Source organism: Girardinichthys multiradiatus, chromosome 4 (assembly GCF_021462225.1).
Source record: "Girardinichthys multiradiatus isolate DD_20200921_A chromosome 4, DD_fGirMul_XY1, whole genome shotgun sequence".
Taxonomy (NCBI): domain Eukaryota; kingdom Metazoa; phylum Chordata; class Actinopteri; order Cyprinodontiformes; family Goodeidae; genus Girardinichthys; species Girardinichthys multiradiatus.
The window spans coordinates 37,202,973-37,222,024 of NC_061797.1; the positions used below are offsets into that span (position 1 = coordinate 37,202,973).

Below are 19,052 nucleotides of genomic sequence, written 5' to 3' on the forward strand. Positions count from 1 at the left end.
AAAGGGGAATGCAGGAGATTGTTGCAACATTAAGAAAACAACCAAAACTTGTCAGATGTCCCTGCAGCTCCGCCAGTGTTGCTGTCTGCTGGCTCCCTGACCAGTTTCCACCTTGCTTGTTTCATATTTGTTGAAGAAATATTTAGTTTTTGTAACTCAGTGTTAGCCTATATTCTATCCCATCTTTGGTAAGCTTCGCTGCGTTCTAGGGTATGCAAGTTACTCCTGAAAGGTTTTGCGCCCTTCTCCAGGTTGTTACCACTGAACAATGAAACTATCCTTGTGATCCTGCAAACTATAGCGTTAGCTGAAGAATGCAAATGAGCAAACATCAGAAAAAACTGTAACTAAATAAAAATATGCTTCAACACATTATTGCATATAGGTTATTGCAGCTATGTATTACATTTTACATTTAAAGGGGTTTTATTACAGAAACTTTATTTTAGGGGCTACATAATCATGACTTGACAGTCATCCAAGAGACAGTAAATGACACCCCCCCACACAAGAAGCGTGAGCAACAAAAAGGCCATTGTTGAAAAAGTTGGTTGTTCAAAGCATTTTATTAGAGATTTGAGTTGAATGGAAAAGTGTGATAGAAAACGGTGCACATGCAACATTACCTGCAACCTTGAGAGGATTGTGAAGCAAAGGTAGTTAAAGAGTTTGAGGAAAGCATCACAAAGCATGGACTGCAACTGGAGTCTGTACTGCAGAGTTATTCCATTTTATACTTTTAATTGAAATTAATTTAATGGCAATTAAACAGCAATTAAATACTTGAGATTAACCAATGTTTGTTGTGCCCATTGGGGCTAAAAATCGATTTTCTGAAAACTGGTTGCATCTTTTCCATCAAGGTTCTGAGGCCTGAGGCCAGCTGCTGTCCAAACAGCTAAAGGTGCTAATCATTCACACCTCCCAGCTGACACGACACACTTATTCTAACTTGGTCTGGAGTGAAATGACAGGAAGGACCAAGGCCAAAGCATTCATTAAATACAAAGCCAGTTTTTCCTTATTCTTGCAAGCAGCATTCATATGTGGCAGATAATGGACCTATAAACTTATTTCATTCAGACAAGCATCTACTCAACATACAGTGAAACAGAGGTAATTCTTACAAATGATGTTTAGACTTTTATGTAGCAGATAATTCCACTGCTTCAATGACTTGCAGAGTTTGTAATAAGAATCTCAGCTTCAGGGCCAAGTATGTGGCCCTTTCATGGTAGTGTCATATTCAAACACCTGCAGAAGCATGATGCTCACACTAGCAGAGCCAGATCACACCTTGTATTGGAGCATGCCAGTTTCCCGTGGGACCCCCTGGCCTAGGTGTCATCCCTGGTCCCAGAGCTTCTCAGGACCAGAGGAGGCTCTCAGGAGGTGACACTTCACACCCCTCACCACATATATTGAGCAGCATCCTTCTCTCTTTTCAATATCCAGTGCATCCTCCTGTAGAAACTCAGTGACAGCCCACCACTCGGCCTACAACTGGACCAGTGATACTTCAGCAGCAACTATGGAAATGTCCTACTGTTCTCCTCTCCAGCTACAGGAGAACTCCATGTTTTTTGATTATGATCTTCTAGAAAGGTCTCCAGCTTGTGATCTATCCTCAGATCCTGGTTATGTCAGTGCAGGCAGCAGCCTTTCTCCTACCTCCTCTGTGGACTCCTTTTGCTTTTCCCTGGTATCCCTCCAGGCCCTAAGAAATGAACAAGATGCCTTGAACAGTTTCTTATTGAGCAGCACAGTGGACCCTCAACCATCCCAACAAATGGAGATTCTTAGCTCAAGACATTCCTCTTCATCTACTGCCCCCATGAAGAAGTCCAGATCCAGGTATCCAAGTAAAAAACGGCAGACTGCGAGCGAGAGGGAGAAGCTAAGGATGAGGGACCTGACCAAAGCTTTGCATCAGCTCAGGACATACCTTCCTCCCTCTGTGGTGCCAGCTGGACAGGCCCTTACCAAGATTGAGACGCTACGCCTCACCATTCAATACATCTCTTACCTATCAGAGCAGCTGGGGCTCAGCCAGGAGGTGCTGGAGCAGACGAGATCCTCAGGCTTTGTGGAGCAGGTCCAACCCCTCAGCCAGTTCTCGGATCAACCAACAGCCCTGAACACAGAGCAGATTTATTCTTTTCAGCATTTATATCAGGTATAGTTCCGTTTTCTTTTCATGTAAATAAATACAGCTCTTCATAACGTCACAGTTAAAATATTTTTTGTTTTCAGGGTTTAAGTGAAGGTTACTTCACCAGCGAGATGTCCTCGAAGCACCATGAACAATCAGAACTTTTCCCATTCACTGGACAGTACTGAAAGATGCAGAGACCAATGTACTCAGTGAGATTTGTTACCTTATAATTTAACTAATATATGGACTAAACTTCTCAAGCATGTTATTTTGAACAAATCATTTTCTGCCTTTTATGTACTTTTGTACATAGAAGTGTGTATTTATTACGTTTTCACACAGTGAAGAGAATAAATAATATTTATCATAAAACGCCTTGTTGGTTCATTTACTCCAAGCCCAAATGTTACCCTGCACACAACATTCACACCCAGTGTTTGGCCTCTGGTTCACAGAAACATAGCAGCTGTCTACAGGATGTGCTAAACAGGCCGCACTTCCTCTCTAAAGGTTTTCAGGAAAGACCCCCACTGAGAGAGGTGACAGCAGATCTAAAACCAGTTATGAGCCATGTTTTTCATCCTGTGTAAAGGTGTAGGATGCTTTGGATGATTTAAAATAAAGCTTTTTTCCAACATGTACAACAGCCCTGATATTTACTAGGAAGATATTGCACGTTACCAAAGTAAGGCTTGTGCTTGACTTTAAATAGGGATTTTTTCTTTTACCACTTGACTTTCTTCTTGCAAATCTTCAAGTTTGGTCCATAGCTAATAGTTATCGTGTTGACAGATTCTCCCACCTAAGCTGTGGATCTCTGTAGGACAGATTTTAATCACTTCTAGTTCATTCCTCATCAGAAATAGTATTTTCTGTATTACATTTTACAAAAGGTTTACAAAAGGTTTATTGTTACTTTAATTTTACGCTATTATTAAAATTGATGTTAAATATCAACGTGTGCAAATATGTCAGAAAAGGACACCGGCATCCATAGGGTGTCCTAAGTTTTTCACTTGATGGTAGTCAATGCAGTAAGGACAGACTTTTGGCTCTATTGTTGGCTTTAATTTGTGGAAGTCTTGTCATTGTCTTTGAAACTTTAAACCACACATTTGAATCCAGAGATACATTTTATAATATAACAAATAAAACAGGATCTGTTTGGTATTCTGCAAAATTTAGGACTAAATATGTAATGAGGTGAAGCATCTTTCACATAAGATGCAAAGAAAACAAACGCTGTTGAAGACACCTGGATACCTTAACTTAATTTGATTTATTTTCCTTAATAAAAAGCACACATGTAATCTAGTTTTTCAAATACATTTATTTCATAAAAGATTTCCCCTAAATGTCTCATTAAAGTTATGCCTATTTGATCAGAAAATGATATACAAAGTTCAAATATACAGTATGCTTGCTTTCAAGTAGATAAAAGTTTGTAGAACAATCTGTTGCATGTTTTATATCTCTGCACCGAATGGCTAGGATTACAAAATTTTAGACGTTTGACTAATCAGCCAGTCAGACAGTGGTTTTTTGTTCAGGGCCACCCAGTTCATGTTGGCCTTGGTTCTCTCCAGCACATGTTCAATAATTGCAGCTGCTGAGTCAAGCCGTGCTCCGACCTCTTCTTTGAACAGCTTCAACTAAAAAGGAGAAGGTGGGAAAAGCAGAAATCATTTCTACGTAACATGAAACATAAAACCTTTTTCTTTTTTTTAAGATTCAGTATTACGGCTTATAACTGAATTATAGGGAAATAAACAGTTTGATCAATAAATCCGTACCTGTTTGTAATCAAATTCAGAGGAGAAACGTTCAGTCAATCCATAAATAATACTTCCAAAAGAAATTGATCCACAACCATATCTGAAAAAAGCAACAACAAAAAAAAAACAAAGCTATGTCAAATTTTTGCAGAACAAGACTTTGCAAACAAAGCTGCTTTACCACTTTGATACAAATGTCTTTTATAAATACATATTTTGCTAATTTAGTTAGCACGTACCACTAACTTGCAGAATATATAAATACTGAGAAAACTCACTCATTGAATATGTAGTCCCAGTTGGATCTAATAAAGTCCCAAGCCAGAGGTTGCCCAATAGGGTTTTGTGCAATGTAAATAAAAGTAACAGATACATCCTGCTTCCGGATCTTCTCTGGATCCAGGCAATACTGTAGATACCTGAAATGCACAAAATTGTTTTGACATTATAAAAGAGTCAAACTAAAAACAAACATGTCTCTTAGAACAAATAACCAATCAGACAGTAAGCATCAGCCATGTGTAAATGCGTTTGTAAATTTGTGCATGAAAGACCTGTTTAACAGCCAGGGCTCCTTGGTGCAGGACAGAGCATGCATGAGTTTGTCTGCCTCTGAAGCAATGGTAGCGTTCTTATACATTTTCCATACAAAGTCCCACTCTTCATCTCCACCTGCTGCAATTGCATTGCAATACACTGTGGACTTCAGGTTGGCATTAATGCTGCAAAGTTTGGTGAAAAACAAAAATACAGTTAGTAAAAATGTCCAAAAGGAAATTCTAAGAGGTCAAAGTAAAAGTAAAAAATGCTTTAAGTGCTACATTTTAACAAGACTTTACTTGTTGACAGCAGGGTTGTTCATCCACTCTTTAAACCAGCCAGATGCCAGTTCTCTGCAGCCTTCCACTCCTGTACTGCAGGCCAAGGAGATTGCATTGATCTGATTGTATCTGGACAGAGACAAGGACCGTAAGAACCTGACATTACAGAGTGGTCTAATAAAAGAAAACATAACCAAACAGAAAAGCAGAGAGAAAGAACAAAAATGATCACTTGTTGAATGAAATACACAAGCTGATTTAAGGATGATGAAAGAAAAAAGATTTTTGCAATATATGCAACATCTTCTACAGTTATTGCCACTCCTGGTAAAGATGCATAATAACTTCAAATGAATTCATCTTTCATAGACCAAACTCAACTTTCCATCTTGTTCTGCAGAAGAGAAGTTTGTTAATGACCCATTAATTTAATCATGTTTGTGGCAACAGGAATCATTTAAACCATGGAGGACAGTGGGCCTTGAGGACCAGAGCTGGTAATAACCTCTCTAGATGACCTACAATCATAGGTTCTCTCTTATACACTCTTCTCTGTAACAGGTTTTCTTTAGCATTTAGGTTTTGGATTTGTTGGTCATAAAGATTGTTGTAATTGTGTCTGTAAACCATTTGTGTATATATTTCGCTAAATGTTTTGGGCCATAGTTCTACTGAAAGATCAAATGATGAGCCATTTTCAGTTTTGTGAGCATGAATTGAAAGATCCTTGTGCAGTCTCCATGAAGATAGCATCTAATGTTATGGACATTCAGTGAACCCAAGATGCAAGATTTCTCCTTTTTCAGTCTAGATGGTCATAGTTTTTTCTCATTTAAACGTCGTAAGCATCACTCTAACTTTAGACATAGTGAAAAAGAAAATAAAACACACATCTTATGTTGTTATGCTGCTATAGGCTTAGGCTGCTGGAGGACATAATGACCACTTTCACACTCTTCACTACATTCTCATACTACTCTCCAAATTTGCATTATTTGCTGTTATTTCAGCTTTTAACTTTGTTCTCTCTATTCTCTTCCTAGAAGCTACACCTGGTCTGACTCTGTGTCTACCTGTGACACCTTTCTGGAGAAGGGAATCGTCCAAGCTTCTGCTGGCAACAACTTAATGCTCACCCTCTACCAATGATCCACATGGCCCTGTCTTTTAGTGTTTAACCTTTCTCTCTCCTAGACATGGCAATTGACTGAGCTTAACTGTAACAAACTCTATGTGCTCTCTTTCAGACTCTATCCTTGAAAACTGGCTCAGAGTTTATCTGTTCATTCTTTCTAGGTGAAATGACTAAAGGAGCTACATCCATTAACATTTAGTTTTCCTTCCCATAGAAAGTACTCCTAGATCAGTGCTTCTTTGTTCTTTTTGTGTCTCTGCTCTGTTCTCTCAAACTCCCAGTCGATCGTGGCAGATGGCCGCTCACACTGAGCCTGGTTCTGCTGGAGGTTTCTTCCTGTTTAAAGGGAGTTTTTTCTCTCCACTGTCGCTACATGCATGCTCAGTATGAGGGATTGCTGCAAAGTCAACGCCAGTGACTGTCCACTGTCTCTACATGCTCATCCGGGAGGAAGGAATGCTGCAAGTCACTGACTGGATGCAATCTGCTGGGTTTCCTTAGACAGAAAAACTTTTTATCCAATTTGAATAAATAACTAACTCCGACTGCACTGTTCAATGGTTAGGATTAATTGGAATGTATGTACCTGACTTTTGTGAAGTGCCTTGAGACAACATGTGTTGTGAATTTGCGCTATATAAATAAACTGAATTGAATTGAATCTTCCTTTCTTGAATGGCATGTTTTTTTTGTCTTTCCCAGTTTGAAGAGAAGCCTAAATAAAAATGTCCCTTAATATTTCTGCCCCAGGGAAAGAGGATGTCAAGGATTGTTAACTGAACATTCCTAGAGTCTATGACCAGGTTAAAAATGCAAAGGATAAAAATCAAAATGCTTTAGTTAGTTATTTTGTTTGAACTTTTCAAGGGTTCCAGTAACTGATGCACTGATGACTTTTAACGTGGAAGTTGTTTTCTCTCTGAATAAATGTACTTAAATTAAAGTTTGGATTTCTTTAAATATTTCAGTGTGAGATTTAGATTTTGCTATTTAAGATACATTTATATTAAGTCTTTTTGCACATCTTTAACACAGGTGCCAAGGTTTGAGATCATTATATGTGCTCTAAAAGAGTGAGGCCTTCATGGTAAAAAAGAAAAACCCAAAACCTCCTTACTGATCTGTGTGCTTGTCTGGGATCTTTGTCCAGTTTAGAGTGAGATCCTTGTAGTAAAGAAACAGAGGGGTGACCTGTTTTCTGATATAGGCCTGAGGGATGAAGATAAAACAATATGTTTATTTGTAATTTTTTTCTGTGATGATATGAGTAATTACATTTAACATACCCTGCATATTGTATAATCTTTGTAACTTCATAATATTTTAAGGATCACTTATTGAACAAACCTTCATGGGTCCATACACTTCACTACAGCCAAACATATGAAAGAAGTAATTCAAGTTTTTCCTAGCGGTCTGCCAGGGCATATATTCAACTTCTTTATTCAGGAATGTAGTTGTCCTCAGAGCCAGAGTTGTGTTTGCTATGTTTGCCCTGAAAATAAAAATAAATTAAACTCCTGAGTATTTTTTATAGAATTTCAACCGCAGCGGTTTGCAAAAGTATGACCTCACTTTGCAAGACTAAAGGCATCATCAATAATCTGAGCTCTGTTGATCACAGGAATGTCCTAAAAATAAAAGGAAAAAGTTACAAGCAACATCCTCAGACATTTTAAACAGAAACCAAAGCAGATGTGCTGCAAGTGTTGTACCTGATGGCTTGAGCTCAGCTTAGCAATAAGACGCTCCCAGTTTCCTTCATCATAATTGACTCTATAGAAACCCATCATGTTTATGTTGGCCACCAACCACTCAGCATCACCAAGAACCAGTTCCATGTTTGTGTCTGATTAGATGAAGATAAAAAAAATGTATAAAAATAACAATAATAATAATAATAATCATCATTGTCATCCTTCCATGTATGGCCCATGACATTCACAGATTTGAAATGAATCTCACCTTCCTTGTTAAGAAGCCAGTACGTGGTGGACTGGTGCTGTTCAGAACCACCAGTCTTAATCCAGGTAACAGGGACGAACCACTCATAACTTGAACCAAATCCAAGGAATCACACATACAGCACAAATGAATAGAAACAGCATACAGAGACAGCAGAGGAATTTTGCATCACACATTTTTAGCTATGTATATCATCCATCAGACAGTGGATCCTACTTGAACTCTGAAGGTCTGTCCACAACAGACTCTGGATCCAACAGAAAGTGTTTCTGTGTGATTTTTCCAGTCTGGGTGTCAATGGTGACCACTGGGAAGCCCATTTGTAGGATCCATCGGTTCATAATAACCTCCACAGAATGGGGCAATGATATGCCAGCTTTGTCAACTGCCTAATAACAAGAAACATTCAATAAGTTAGAAATCGATTTTGAGTTGCAGACAGCAATTGAATTTTATTTGAAAGCTGCTGTTATGTTTTCAATCCTGACATATGAGATATAGGTTAAATATTAAAGTTAGAAAAGAGTTTCTGCTCAACATTAAGTTTTGTCATAATGTGACATGGTTAAGTGTAAAAGGCAGACTTTACACCAGTAGGTGCCTAGCGAAGGGGTCAGCAGCCTCTGCAATCTAAAAAGCATGTTTTGCCTGCTCTTGTATGATATGAAATGTGTCTAGAGCAACAAATCCTTCCTAATCTTAAAAAAAGACAATTTATTAGATTTTTTGAAATGGGGGTTGGTGATTTTGCCCTTTCACCATTGAATGTTTTTGCATTTTTGGCCAAAATCCCCTCAAAATATTCTGCAATGTTAATAAGATATGTAGCTGCTTCAAGACCAGGAGAAGTTGCTGTTATTGATGGAATCATAATTTCTGCTCTTCAACAGAACATCCTGAAGGAAAATGTCCAGCTATCAGTTCTCAATCTAAAGCACAACTGCACTCAGGTTGTGCAGCAGGAAATAATTAGAAGCAAAACCAGCTTTAAATGGCCAAAAAACATAGGTTTTGGAGTGACCTAGTCAAAGTCTGGAGTTAAATTCAATTTATATTGTACAGGATGGCCTGAATTAAAATAGCTCTGCAAATAAGACTTGGCAAGCCAAAATTACTCCACAGCAATGTAAAAGATTTATTGTCTGTTATTGGAAACTCTTGATTTTGTTGCTTGTTGCCACAGAGGGTGGCACAAACAGTTAACAGGTGTACGGGCGTTTGCTTTTTCACAAAAGGCAAGGCTGGGTTGGTTAGCCCTTAATAAATGAAATCATTGTTTAAAAATGTATTTTTCTATTTACTTTGATAATCTTTTTCTAATATTAAAATGCATTTGTTGATCTGAAACATCTAAGTGTAATGTAAGAGTAAAACAGAAGAAATCTGTCAGCGGAAAATACTCTTTCACAACACTTTATACTGATGCTGCAGAACCTAAGTACATTAAAGCCTGAAGCAGAAATGAAAGTAGTGGACATTACTAACTACCAGCAAGTACAACACTTGGTTACCATGGAGACTTAACGCAGGCTGGTGGATGGACATTGCTGACTAAGGGGTCAGGCAGTATCCATGCTGTTTGAACATCAAAGGAAGTAAGATTTATCCACGTTTAACTGTTCTTTGCTTTCCTACATCTAAAAGATGGCACTACTTTATCGATCTCCTCTGAACAAATTAAAGCAAGATTGTGTTGCTGTGTATTTTAAAAAAAAGGTCAAATAAAGCACCTGTTACTTGTTACATCAGAGACTTTTTTGCACCATTTAGCTCCAACTACTTGTTTACAGAGCATGTACTGGTTTTTAGATTTTAAAATATTTCCCAAACTTTTAAGTGAAATGTCTTAAAAGAAAGCAGTACATATAAATATTGTTGTCTTACCATTTGTAGGTGCTTCCAGAGGTCTTTGTAGCCTGTGGTGTTATACTTAAACTCCTCTAAATATGTCTGCAGATAGATAAGATCCTAGTATTAAACTTGATGTGTTTTTGTGGGGATAAAAATAGGCCTCTGCTATTAACACAATGTTGAAATGAATGATGCGTATCTCTTTTGCAATCTGTACTCACATGGAGTCCTTTAGAAAAGACTGTTTCTGTAATAAAGTCTGAGAGCATTCTGAGGATTGCTGCACCCTGTAATACAAATCAAAGGTTTTAGTTGGAAACCTATCATGGTACAGTCCACAATGTATCTTAATAAAACACAATGATAACATTGTAATAGCATCTGTATGTGCTAAATGTCAGGATGCCCCTGATTACTGTGGGATCTGAGATCAAAGACGATATGATTTACCTTGCTGTATGTGATGGCGTCAAATAGTTGACTGATCTGCTCTGGTTTCAGGATTTCCTCCTCTTTGGTAGACAAGGGGTGGGAGTGAGCTGAAGCATCCATGGCCATCACATCAGTAATCTCATTCAGAACGATTAAATCTTTCTATGAATAAAATAGATAGACGGGAAATAGATTTTCTATAAGGCACCTTAAATTTTTTTCATCCATACAGTGCTAATTTTCATAACAAAACACCTAACCCTTACCATATTCCAGCTGGGTTCAGCATAATCAGCTCCTAGGTAAGAAACATAGGTAGCAAATCCTTCATTGAGCCATAAGTCATTCCACCACCTCATGGTAACCAAGTTTCCAAACCACTGAAAGGGACAATTTTCAGTGATTAAATATACAGTTTAATACCTTTCAATTTAAAGAAGCAAGTAATACTTTACCATGTGAGCTAGCTCATGAGAGATGACAATTGCCACCCACTCTTTGTCTCCATTAGAGGAAACTCCAGGATTATAAAGGAGTGCTGTCTCTCTGTAGGTGATCAATCCCCAGTTTTCCATTGCTCCAGCACTGAAGTCAGAAAGAGCGATCTGGTCTAAAAGCATTAACAGATCTCCTAGTAGGTCACATTGTGTTCTTTCCAATTCAGTTTCCTTACTTTAACTGCAAAAATTTGAGCCTTAGGAAAGGAATCAGTCAATGTAAGCAGACTGACTGTACTAGGATGTTTCTTTAGACCTATACCTGACTTTTTGAGAGGATAAGAAGAGTTGTAGTAGTTCTTATAAAATCCCAGTATGTGTCCGGTCGTCTCCAATGCGTACTTTCCCTGGCCTTCTTCAGTGGCCTTTCTGCGAGCCCAGATCCTGATCTAAAACAGGTAGCAAACAGAGCTTTAACACTAATATGATAAAATGCTTAAGATGTGCACTGAGGTTTGAGTTCAGCAGAGGACAGAGCAGTCTACCACATTTCAATAAGTTAAAATGGCATCGAAGAGTTAATTTATTTTATAATTCTATTCAAAATACAATACTCGTAGATTTCATAGATTCATTACACACAGAATGATATATTGTAAGCATATTCTTCTGTTTATTATAATGACTATGACTTGGAGCTACCTCATTTGGAGTTTAGGGAAGCCAGCTTGCTGGAAAAGTGCTACCATGGTCATTTAACCAGATATTAGTCATTTTGCCTGTGTGTTCAGTTGCAAAGATCTACTGGAAACTGAAATCAGCATCTCCATAAAGTTTGTCAGCACAAGAAGGCATGACGTGCTTTCGAACTTTCTGGTAGATGGCTGTGCTGACTTTGGACTTGGAAAAACACAGTGGGCCAACATCAACGGATGACTGACTGACTGTGAAAAGTTCACACTGGATCTCAGTGATTCTGTGGCTTTTCACTCCAGATCCTCCAGATGATGGGAGCTTGATTTCCAAATTAAATGCAAGATAAACATTTCTTTCTGAAAAGATGACTTTGGACCACTAAGCAATAGTAATCATTGTGCTCCAAACTGTAGCAGAAAAAAACATCTTCTAATGTGCTTTATTTGTTCAGAAGCAAAATTAACAAAGAATGAAACAGTTATAGTGCATGTTCTGGATACGTCTATGTGTGTTGGTTTTTGAAGCACTAACTCTAGCTACTTGTTAATCTCCCCCAAATATTTAATCAAACTTTGCTTCGCAATCCTCTTAAGGCTGCAGTCATTCCTGTTGCTTGTGCACCTTTTTCTGTCACACGTTTTCCCTCCACTCAATTTTCCACCAATATGCTTGGATACAGCACTCTGTAAACAGTAAGTTTCTTCACCAACGACATTTTCCATTTTACCCTCCATGTGGAAGGTGTCAGTGACTGTCTGCTTGATAACTACCAAGTAAGAAGTCTTCCCCATGATAGTATAGGCCATAACATGACATTTCTGTAATGCTGTCCTTTTTGTATGTTAAAACAGAACTAAATAACAGAAAAGGCCTAAAATATATAAATTTATGTGAAATGACTCGACATATAATACAGGATTTTTACTTTTTGAAGTACTACACTGAAATTAGGTAACAAACTTTTTAAAAGGTATTCTAATTTCGTGAGATGCACCCATAGAGCAACATGTAGAATAAACATTTCAAGACCTGCAAACATGAGCTACAATAAGTACTGCTTAATGTTATGATCCTGCATCAAGCTGTTTTCAGGGTTCACCGGAGATCTGAGTGTAATGTTTAACTAGAGTTTATTCCTCCCCAAATATTTCAGCAGTGATTCACCTGTATGCCGGCTTCATTTTGGGTCTTATAATCAGTGATTTCTGCCTTCAGAGTCCAAACACTGTGAATGTTTAAGGTTACTAAGCTTTTACTTCACACATTCAAGTTCACAAGTTGAAGACTGCTGAGCTTTATTGCGCTAATTTTAATGCAAATATAAGTTTCATCTATCACATAAAATCAAATCATCATAAAATATATATATAATTTCTGTCTGTGCTTTAAGAATAATTACCAAGACATCTGCATCCGGGTTTGTCCCAATGTACGCAAAATCACAAACAACAAAAGCCAACAAGTAGGTTGACATGATCTCGGTAGGTTCAAAGCTGGTCTGAATTAAACTCTCCCCATTCACAGTGATGTTGACAGGGTCTATGAAGGATCAAAAACAACAGCAGGTTCACAATTATGTGCTTCCATATGTAACAATTGCAGCTGGTTGTTAATAGATTAGTCTAGGTATGAAGCAAGTCACTGTCAACAGCAAACCAAGAGTAAAATTAAGAGAGCCAGTTAATTTATCTCAGTGATATGCATAAGGAGTGTTATTTCCAGATAAAAAGGTCACAAACTTACCATAGTTCATGGCGTTAGATAAAGCCACAGTCCCCTGAGGGTGAATCAGAGTCATGTGAAAGATAGCTTTCATAGCCGGCTCATCAAAGCAGGGAAAGGCTTTCCTGGCATCTGTTGGCTGCATCTGAGTTGTCGCTACAACTCTGATAAGGCAGAAAAATCAGTAAGTATGTCAACAAAAAGCTGAAAATGTGTGTATAAAACAAATTTTACACATAGTGTGGAATTTCCTGATGAACAGTAAACTGTTAAACATTTATCATGCATTTGGGGATCCATGCATACAGGTCCTTCTCAAAATATTAGCATATTGTGATAAAGTTCATTATTTTCCATAATGTAATGATGAAAATTTAACATTCATATATTTTAGATTCATTGCACACTAACTGAAATATTTCAGGTCTTTTATTGTCTTAATACGGATTATTTTGGCATACAGCTCATGAAAACCCAAAATTCCTATCTCACAAAATTAGCATATCTTTAAAAGGGTCTCCAAACGAGCTATGAACCTAATCATCTGAATCAACGAGTTAACTCTAAACACCTGCAAAAGATTCCTGAGGCCTTTAAAACTCCCAGCCTGGTTCATCACTCAAAACCCCAATCATGGGTAAGACTGCCGACCTGACTGCTGTCCAGAAGGCCACTATTAACACCCTCAAGCAAGAGGGTAAGACACAGAAATAAATTTTTGAACGAATAGGCTGTTCCCAGAGTGCTGTATCAAGGCACCTCAGTGGGAAGTCTGTGGGAAGGAAAAAGTGTGGCAGAAAACGCTGCACAACGATAAGAGGTGACCGGACCCTGAGGAAGATTGTGGAGAAGGGCCGATTCCAGATCTTGGGGGACCTGCGGAAGCAGTGGACTGAGTCTGGAGTAGAAATATCCAGAGCCACCGTGCACAGGCGTGTGCAGGAAATGGGCTACAGGTGCCGCATTCCCCAGGTCAAGCCACTTTTGAACCAGAAACAGCGGCAGAAGCGCCTGACCTGGGCTACAGAGAAGCAGCACTGGACTGTTGCTCAGTGGTCCAAAGTACTTTTTTCGGATGAAAGCAAATTCTGCATGTCATTCAGAAATCAAGGTGCCAGAGTCTGGAGGAAGACTGGGGAGAAGGAAATGCCAAAATGCCAGAAGTCCAGTGTCAAGTACCCACAGTCAGTGATGGTTTGGGGTGCCGTGTCAGCTGCTGGTGTTGGTCCACTGTGTTTTATCAAGGGCAGGGTCAATGCAGCTAGCTATCAGGAGATTTTGGAGCACTTCATGCTTCCATCTGCTGAAAAGCTTTATGGAGATGAAGATTTTATTTTTCAGCACGACCTGGCACCTGCTCACAGTGCCAAAACCACTGGTAAATGGATTACTGACCATGGTATCACTGTGCTCAATTGGCCTGCCAACTCTCCTGACCTGAACCCCATAGAGAATCTGTGGGATATTGTGAAGAGAACGTTGAGAGACTCAAGACCCAACACTCTGGATGAGCTAAAGGCCGCTATCGAAGCATCCTGGGCCTCCATAAGACCTCAGCAGTGCCACAGGCTGATTGCCTCCATGCCACGCCGCATTGAAGCAGTCATTTCTGCAAAAGGATTCCCGACCAAGTATTGAGTGCATAACTGTACATGATTATTTGAAGGTTGACGTTTTTTGTATTAAAAACACTTTTCTTTTATTGGTCGGATGAAATATGCTAATTTTGTGAGATAGGAATTTTGGGTTTTCATGAGCTGTATGCCAAAATCATCCGTATTAAGACAATAAAAGACCTGAAATATTTCAGTTAGTGTGCAATGAATCTAAAATATATGAATGTTAAATTTTCATCATGACATTATGGAAAATAATGAACTTTATCACAATATGCTAATATTTTGAGAAGGACCTGTATATCAAATTAAAGGGTTTCTAAAATTTTAAAACCCCTTAAAGTTAATTTGCAGTTATGGTTCCTGTCTACTATTCATCATTACAGTTTGAGTAGATAACAGCTTTTTGGCTCGCAATCACCAAAGCTTCAAGGATATGCAACTGACCTTTATCTCATTTTCCTGAATACATGAGACCTCATGCTGTTGCCACCCAGCAAGAAATCCCAATTTATCTGAGGTACTGACCATTGTGTACCCCATCTCTCAACCATTACTTGAGGGCAAAAGGCATCAACCCCAACCTGTCTTTTCATTGAAAAAAGAGAGGTAAACCAGGCATTTGTGAATGTGTTACCTCTGTTGATAAATAGTGCCAAACTGAATATAATGACCATTTTGTGTTAATATGGTCCATGTAGAGCTGTAAAGGTGATCGAGCTAAGCTAACACTAAGTTAACAATTCATTTCTGCAAATTTCGATGATTATGACTTACAGCAAATGAAATCCCAAAATCCAGTTTCTCCGTTATTAAGAACATTACATAAAACCAAGGGGAAAAGGATATGCATAAAATGCCATGGCTTATACAATCATAGGGTCACTCATTGACACCCTCCTCAGAGAGGGAAACCACAAAAGGTCTTTGCGAAAGAGTATGGGTGTTCATAGAGTGATGAATCCAGACACAATAATGGAAAGTTAAGTGGAATGAAGAAGTGTTGTAGAAATATGTTGCGCAACAGGAATAAATGCAACCTTGAGAAGATGTGAAGCAATGTTCATGAGTTTGGATGTAATTTACAAGGCTTGGACTGCAGCTTGAGACAGTGCTTGTATTTATTTTAGGGAAACAGGGGAAAGTGCATATTTATGAACAAATAAGCAACATTTAGAAATACGCCAGACTGTAGCCTCAATCTTATTTTCATGTTGTCCCTCGACAAGCTGGTGGTGCTTCAACTGCTACTACATATACGTATTTCCAGGATGTAGGCTACAACTATCATATGCGTCTTTAAGCCATCCATGAACCAGAAACAACATCAGAAGCAGCTTACATGGGCTAAGAAGAAAAGGAACTGGACTGTAGCTCAGTGGTCCAAAGTCTTTTTTTTTTTTTTTTAAAGTAAGCTTTACATTTAATTTGGAAATTAAGGTCCTATAGTCTGTAGGAAGAGTGGATAGGAACAGAGTCTGTGTTGCTTGAGGTCCACTGTGAAGGTAAGTGATGATTTGGGGACCCATGTCATCTGCTGGCATTGGTCTACCTATCAAACTCCAGATTTTAGACCACTTCACGCTTTCTTCTGCTGACAAGCTTCATTTTCCAGCAGGACGTGGCACCTGCCCACATTACCAAAAGTAATAATACCCGGTTTAATGACCATTGCATTACTGTGTCTGATTTGACAACTTGCCTCCCCTAAACCCTAAAGAGAAGATATGCAGTATTGTCAAGCGGAAGATGAGAGACATAGACCTAACAATGCAGACAAGCTGGTGTCTGCTTTAGAGCATACTGGGCTTCCTTCATCAGAGCCACAGGCTGTCTTAGCTGTAAGCCATAATTATCAAAATTAGAACAAATAAATGCTGAAAATATATCACAAATAACTTTTTTTATGATACCCTAATTTGTTAAGATGTATCTAATATATTTGACATTCTTATCACTGTCTTCTTAAATCTCTGAATGGTCAACAAATTAAATAAAAAGAAAATATTTGGTATCATCTCGTAGTGATATAATGCTCCACACTTAAATTTATTTGTCAGTTTCTATAAAAGTACTATCAAATACTTAAACCAAGTAAAAATGACCAAGTAAAAATAAAACCATAGAACATCCTACTTTTTGATGCCGTCTTCAAAGTATTCACTCCTGTAGAAGCCTCCCAGGTCATCTAATAGCTCTCCAACAAACTCTGTGTAGAGCTCGTACACGCTGCCGGGCTGCAAAGGGTCATTGAGGTGAACCACCAGGTACTGGGTGGGAACCTCCAACCAGGTCTTTTTCAGGGTGGGGGCTGCAGCTCCAGCCAAACCCTTCAGTTTGGCGTGAAATCCATCAAACATACTTAAGTTCAACTTGTTGGAGTGGATGAGGATGAGGTCAGTCTGGCTCACACATCTGAAAGCCACCCTGGAGTTTCCAGTGAAGATGTACAGATCATCTGCATCGGGCTTTAGCCGGGGCCATAGGGTAATGTTATAGTGGACAGGAGAGAGGGTTTGTGGAAGCCTGTAGTACTCCCAAGGTCCTTTGGGTCCAGATGGTGTGGTGGAAACAGTGCTGGTTGAACTGCGTTCAGCAGTGGTTGGAAGTGATTGTAGATTTCTTGACCTCTCATGAGCGTACATCACAGAGAGGGCTATGATAATTGCTAAAACTCCAGTGGCTACAACCAGACAGGTTACTGCCACAGATATGCTGATGTAGAATATCTTCCCCATGTCTCCAGCTCAGAGGAGTAAAAAGATAGAAGGATGACAGTTTCTCTATTTATGTCCTGCCTTTCAGAATCCAGCCCAAAACATTAATCACTGATACTGTGGGCAGGTCAAAGCTCAAAGTTCAAAACATTCAGGACATTTCGAAATGTCCTTATGATAAGACGAGAGTCTGGCATAGGCTGTAAACCTCCAGAATGGTGGCTCTAGATAATGGTGGACTTTTAAAAGATGTAAAACATAAAGCTGGACTGGTTATATTCCTGTTTATACCCCAATGTAAATTCTGTGGTGGATGATTTGTGCAGATCTCTGTATGTCCTGGTATGTACAGTATGTACACAGTTTTTGAACTTCAAGTGTGTTCGGGGGAGGCTGTTTAAACAATAAGAAAATTGCAGCTCAAAAGATTCCAAACAGGAGTTAATACAACACCCAAAACGTATATATTTTATTTCACTTGCTTGAATCTTAATTATCAAAAAGAGGTGTGTCAAAATTGATTCAGTTTATGATAAAGCTCTGACAGTCGGCTGATTAATATCGATGTTTTCAATACACAGTGTACTGCACGGCAGACTGCATGTTATACCTCCTAAACCTTTTCACATTTTCTCAAATTACAAACACAAACTTCATTGGATTCTCTTGGAATTTTATGTAAAGTGGAATGAAATTTATCCTGAAGACCAAGGAACAGACAGTTCAAGGATAAAGTTGATGGGAATTTTAAAGCAGAGTAAAACGCTGTTTCAAACGTATATGACTTAAATAACATATGACACTCATCAAATTAGAGAGAGTATGGTACAACTGCAAACCAATGACACTACTGTGTTAGTCTATGACATATATTGAAATTTGTGGTTATGACACGATAGCTCTGCTTTTCATTTGCCTGAGTGACATCAGTGACAGCTCTATACTTCCATGTCTGCTTAATTATATTCAACTACTTCAAATTTTCAGTAATGGAATATGAAAAGAGTTTTAAACCCAAATAATCAGCATTGGTGCAGGTCTGTTTTAACACCAGTGGAGTACAGTATTTGTTTCTCAGATGAATCTGACCTGATTTATGCTCTTTATGAATTTCCCAGAAGAAAAATACACATAATTACGACGGAACGCAAAAGTAATAATTAACTGTTACTGTTGACTAAAAACAGATGCAAAGACCTTTTCAAACTAAAATGCCAAGTGTACAAATCACAGCAATGCAACTATCCAAATGTAATCCTGTTCAACTCGAGGCTGATTTCAATGTGAGCACCTGGTCAGAGCGAATACACGATGCCCTGTCTGAAGATCACCTGAGTTACATACATCCAAGCACATACGATTAGACAGGGAACTAAGCAATTGTTCTAACAGTTCTTAATGTAAGACTTTTCTCTTTGGAGGCAGGTTTTTCACAACTTACCTTATGGAAGTCCACAGACGGGTTCTGCCTGTTAGTGCCATGTAGTGAAACGTTTCTGGATCTTTGAACAGAGACAGAACAGTTACCTGCAATCATTTAGGAACTTGTTCCGTCATGTCTGTTGACATTTTTCAATACATGTTATTACAGTGAAAATGTCCCTAGAATACTTTCTTTAATAAGGCTACTCACAACATGCAAACACATCTTTGTCATAAAGGTGGGATTTGTATTGTAACAAATCTAAATTGTTTTTGTTAATTATACCAAGTCTAGATATTGCTGTTTC

At 38.5% G+C, this 19,052-nt stretch overlaps 2 protein-coding genes across 2 annotated transcripts; one reads left to right on the forward strand and one right to left on the reverse strand.

Moving 5' to 3' along the window:
* The first annotated feature begins 607 nt into the window (after nucleotides 1-607).
* mespaa (mesoderm posterior aa) lies at nucleotides 608-2,525 on the forward strand. The gene has a single exon (XM_047363997.1). The coding sequence runs from the start codon at nucleotides 1,532-1,534 to the stop codon at nucleotides 2,180-2,182; it is 651 nt and encodes a 216-aa protein (XP_047219953.1). The 5' UTR covers nucleotides 608-1,531; the 3' UTR covers nucleotides 2,183-2,525.
* Nucleotides 2,526-3,467: 942 nt separating this feature from the next.
* On the reverse strand, nucleotides 3,468-18,815 carry LOC124866652 (aminopeptidase Ey-like). The gene is made up of 21 exons (XM_047362540.1): nucleotides 18,764-18,815; nucleotides 16,742-17,351; nucleotides 13,011-13,153; nucleotides 12,667-12,806; nucleotides 10,894-11,020; nucleotides 10,590-10,744; nucleotides 10,401-10,514; nucleotides 10,153-10,296; nucleotides 9,924-9,989; nucleotides 9,736-9,801; nucleotides 8,068-8,240; nucleotides 7,852-7,940; nucleotides 7,602-7,735; nucleotides 7,462-7,517; nucleotides 7,234-7,381; nucleotides 7,004-7,095; nucleotides 4,770-4,880; nucleotides 4,485-4,652; nucleotides 4,209-4,349; nucleotides 3,949-4,030; nucleotides 3,468-3,807 (listed from the first exon to the last, which is right to left on the reverse strand). The coding sequence occupies exons 2-21, from the start codon at nucleotides 17,341-17,343 to the stop codon at nucleotides 3,649-3,651; spliced, it is 2,910 nt and encodes a 969-aa protein (XP_047218496.1). The 5' UTR covers nucleotides 17,344-17,351; nucleotides 18,764-18,815; the 3' UTR covers nucleotides 3,468-3,648.
* Between the last annotated feature and the right edge of the window lie 237 nt (nucleotides 18,816-19,052).

Bases quoted from the DNA above. Each gene is read 5' to 3' on its own strand.
- mespaa (XM_047363997.1), top strand. From the start codon at position 1,532: ATGGAAATGTCCTACTGTTCTCCTCTCCAGCTACAGGAGAACTCCATG.
- LOC124866652 (XM_047362540.1), bottom strand. From the start codon at position 17,343: ATGGGGAAGATATTCTACATCAGCATATCTGTGGCAGTAACCTGTCTG. The intron at 8,241-9,735 runs GTAAGACAACAA...TCTTGTTATTAG, and splicing joins TCTGGAAGCACCTACAAATG to GCAGTTGACAAAGCTGGCAT. The intron at 4,350-4,484 runs GTCTTTCATGCA...TGTGCATTTCAG, and splicing joins GAGCCCTGGCTGTTAAACAG to GTATCTACAGTATTGCCTGG.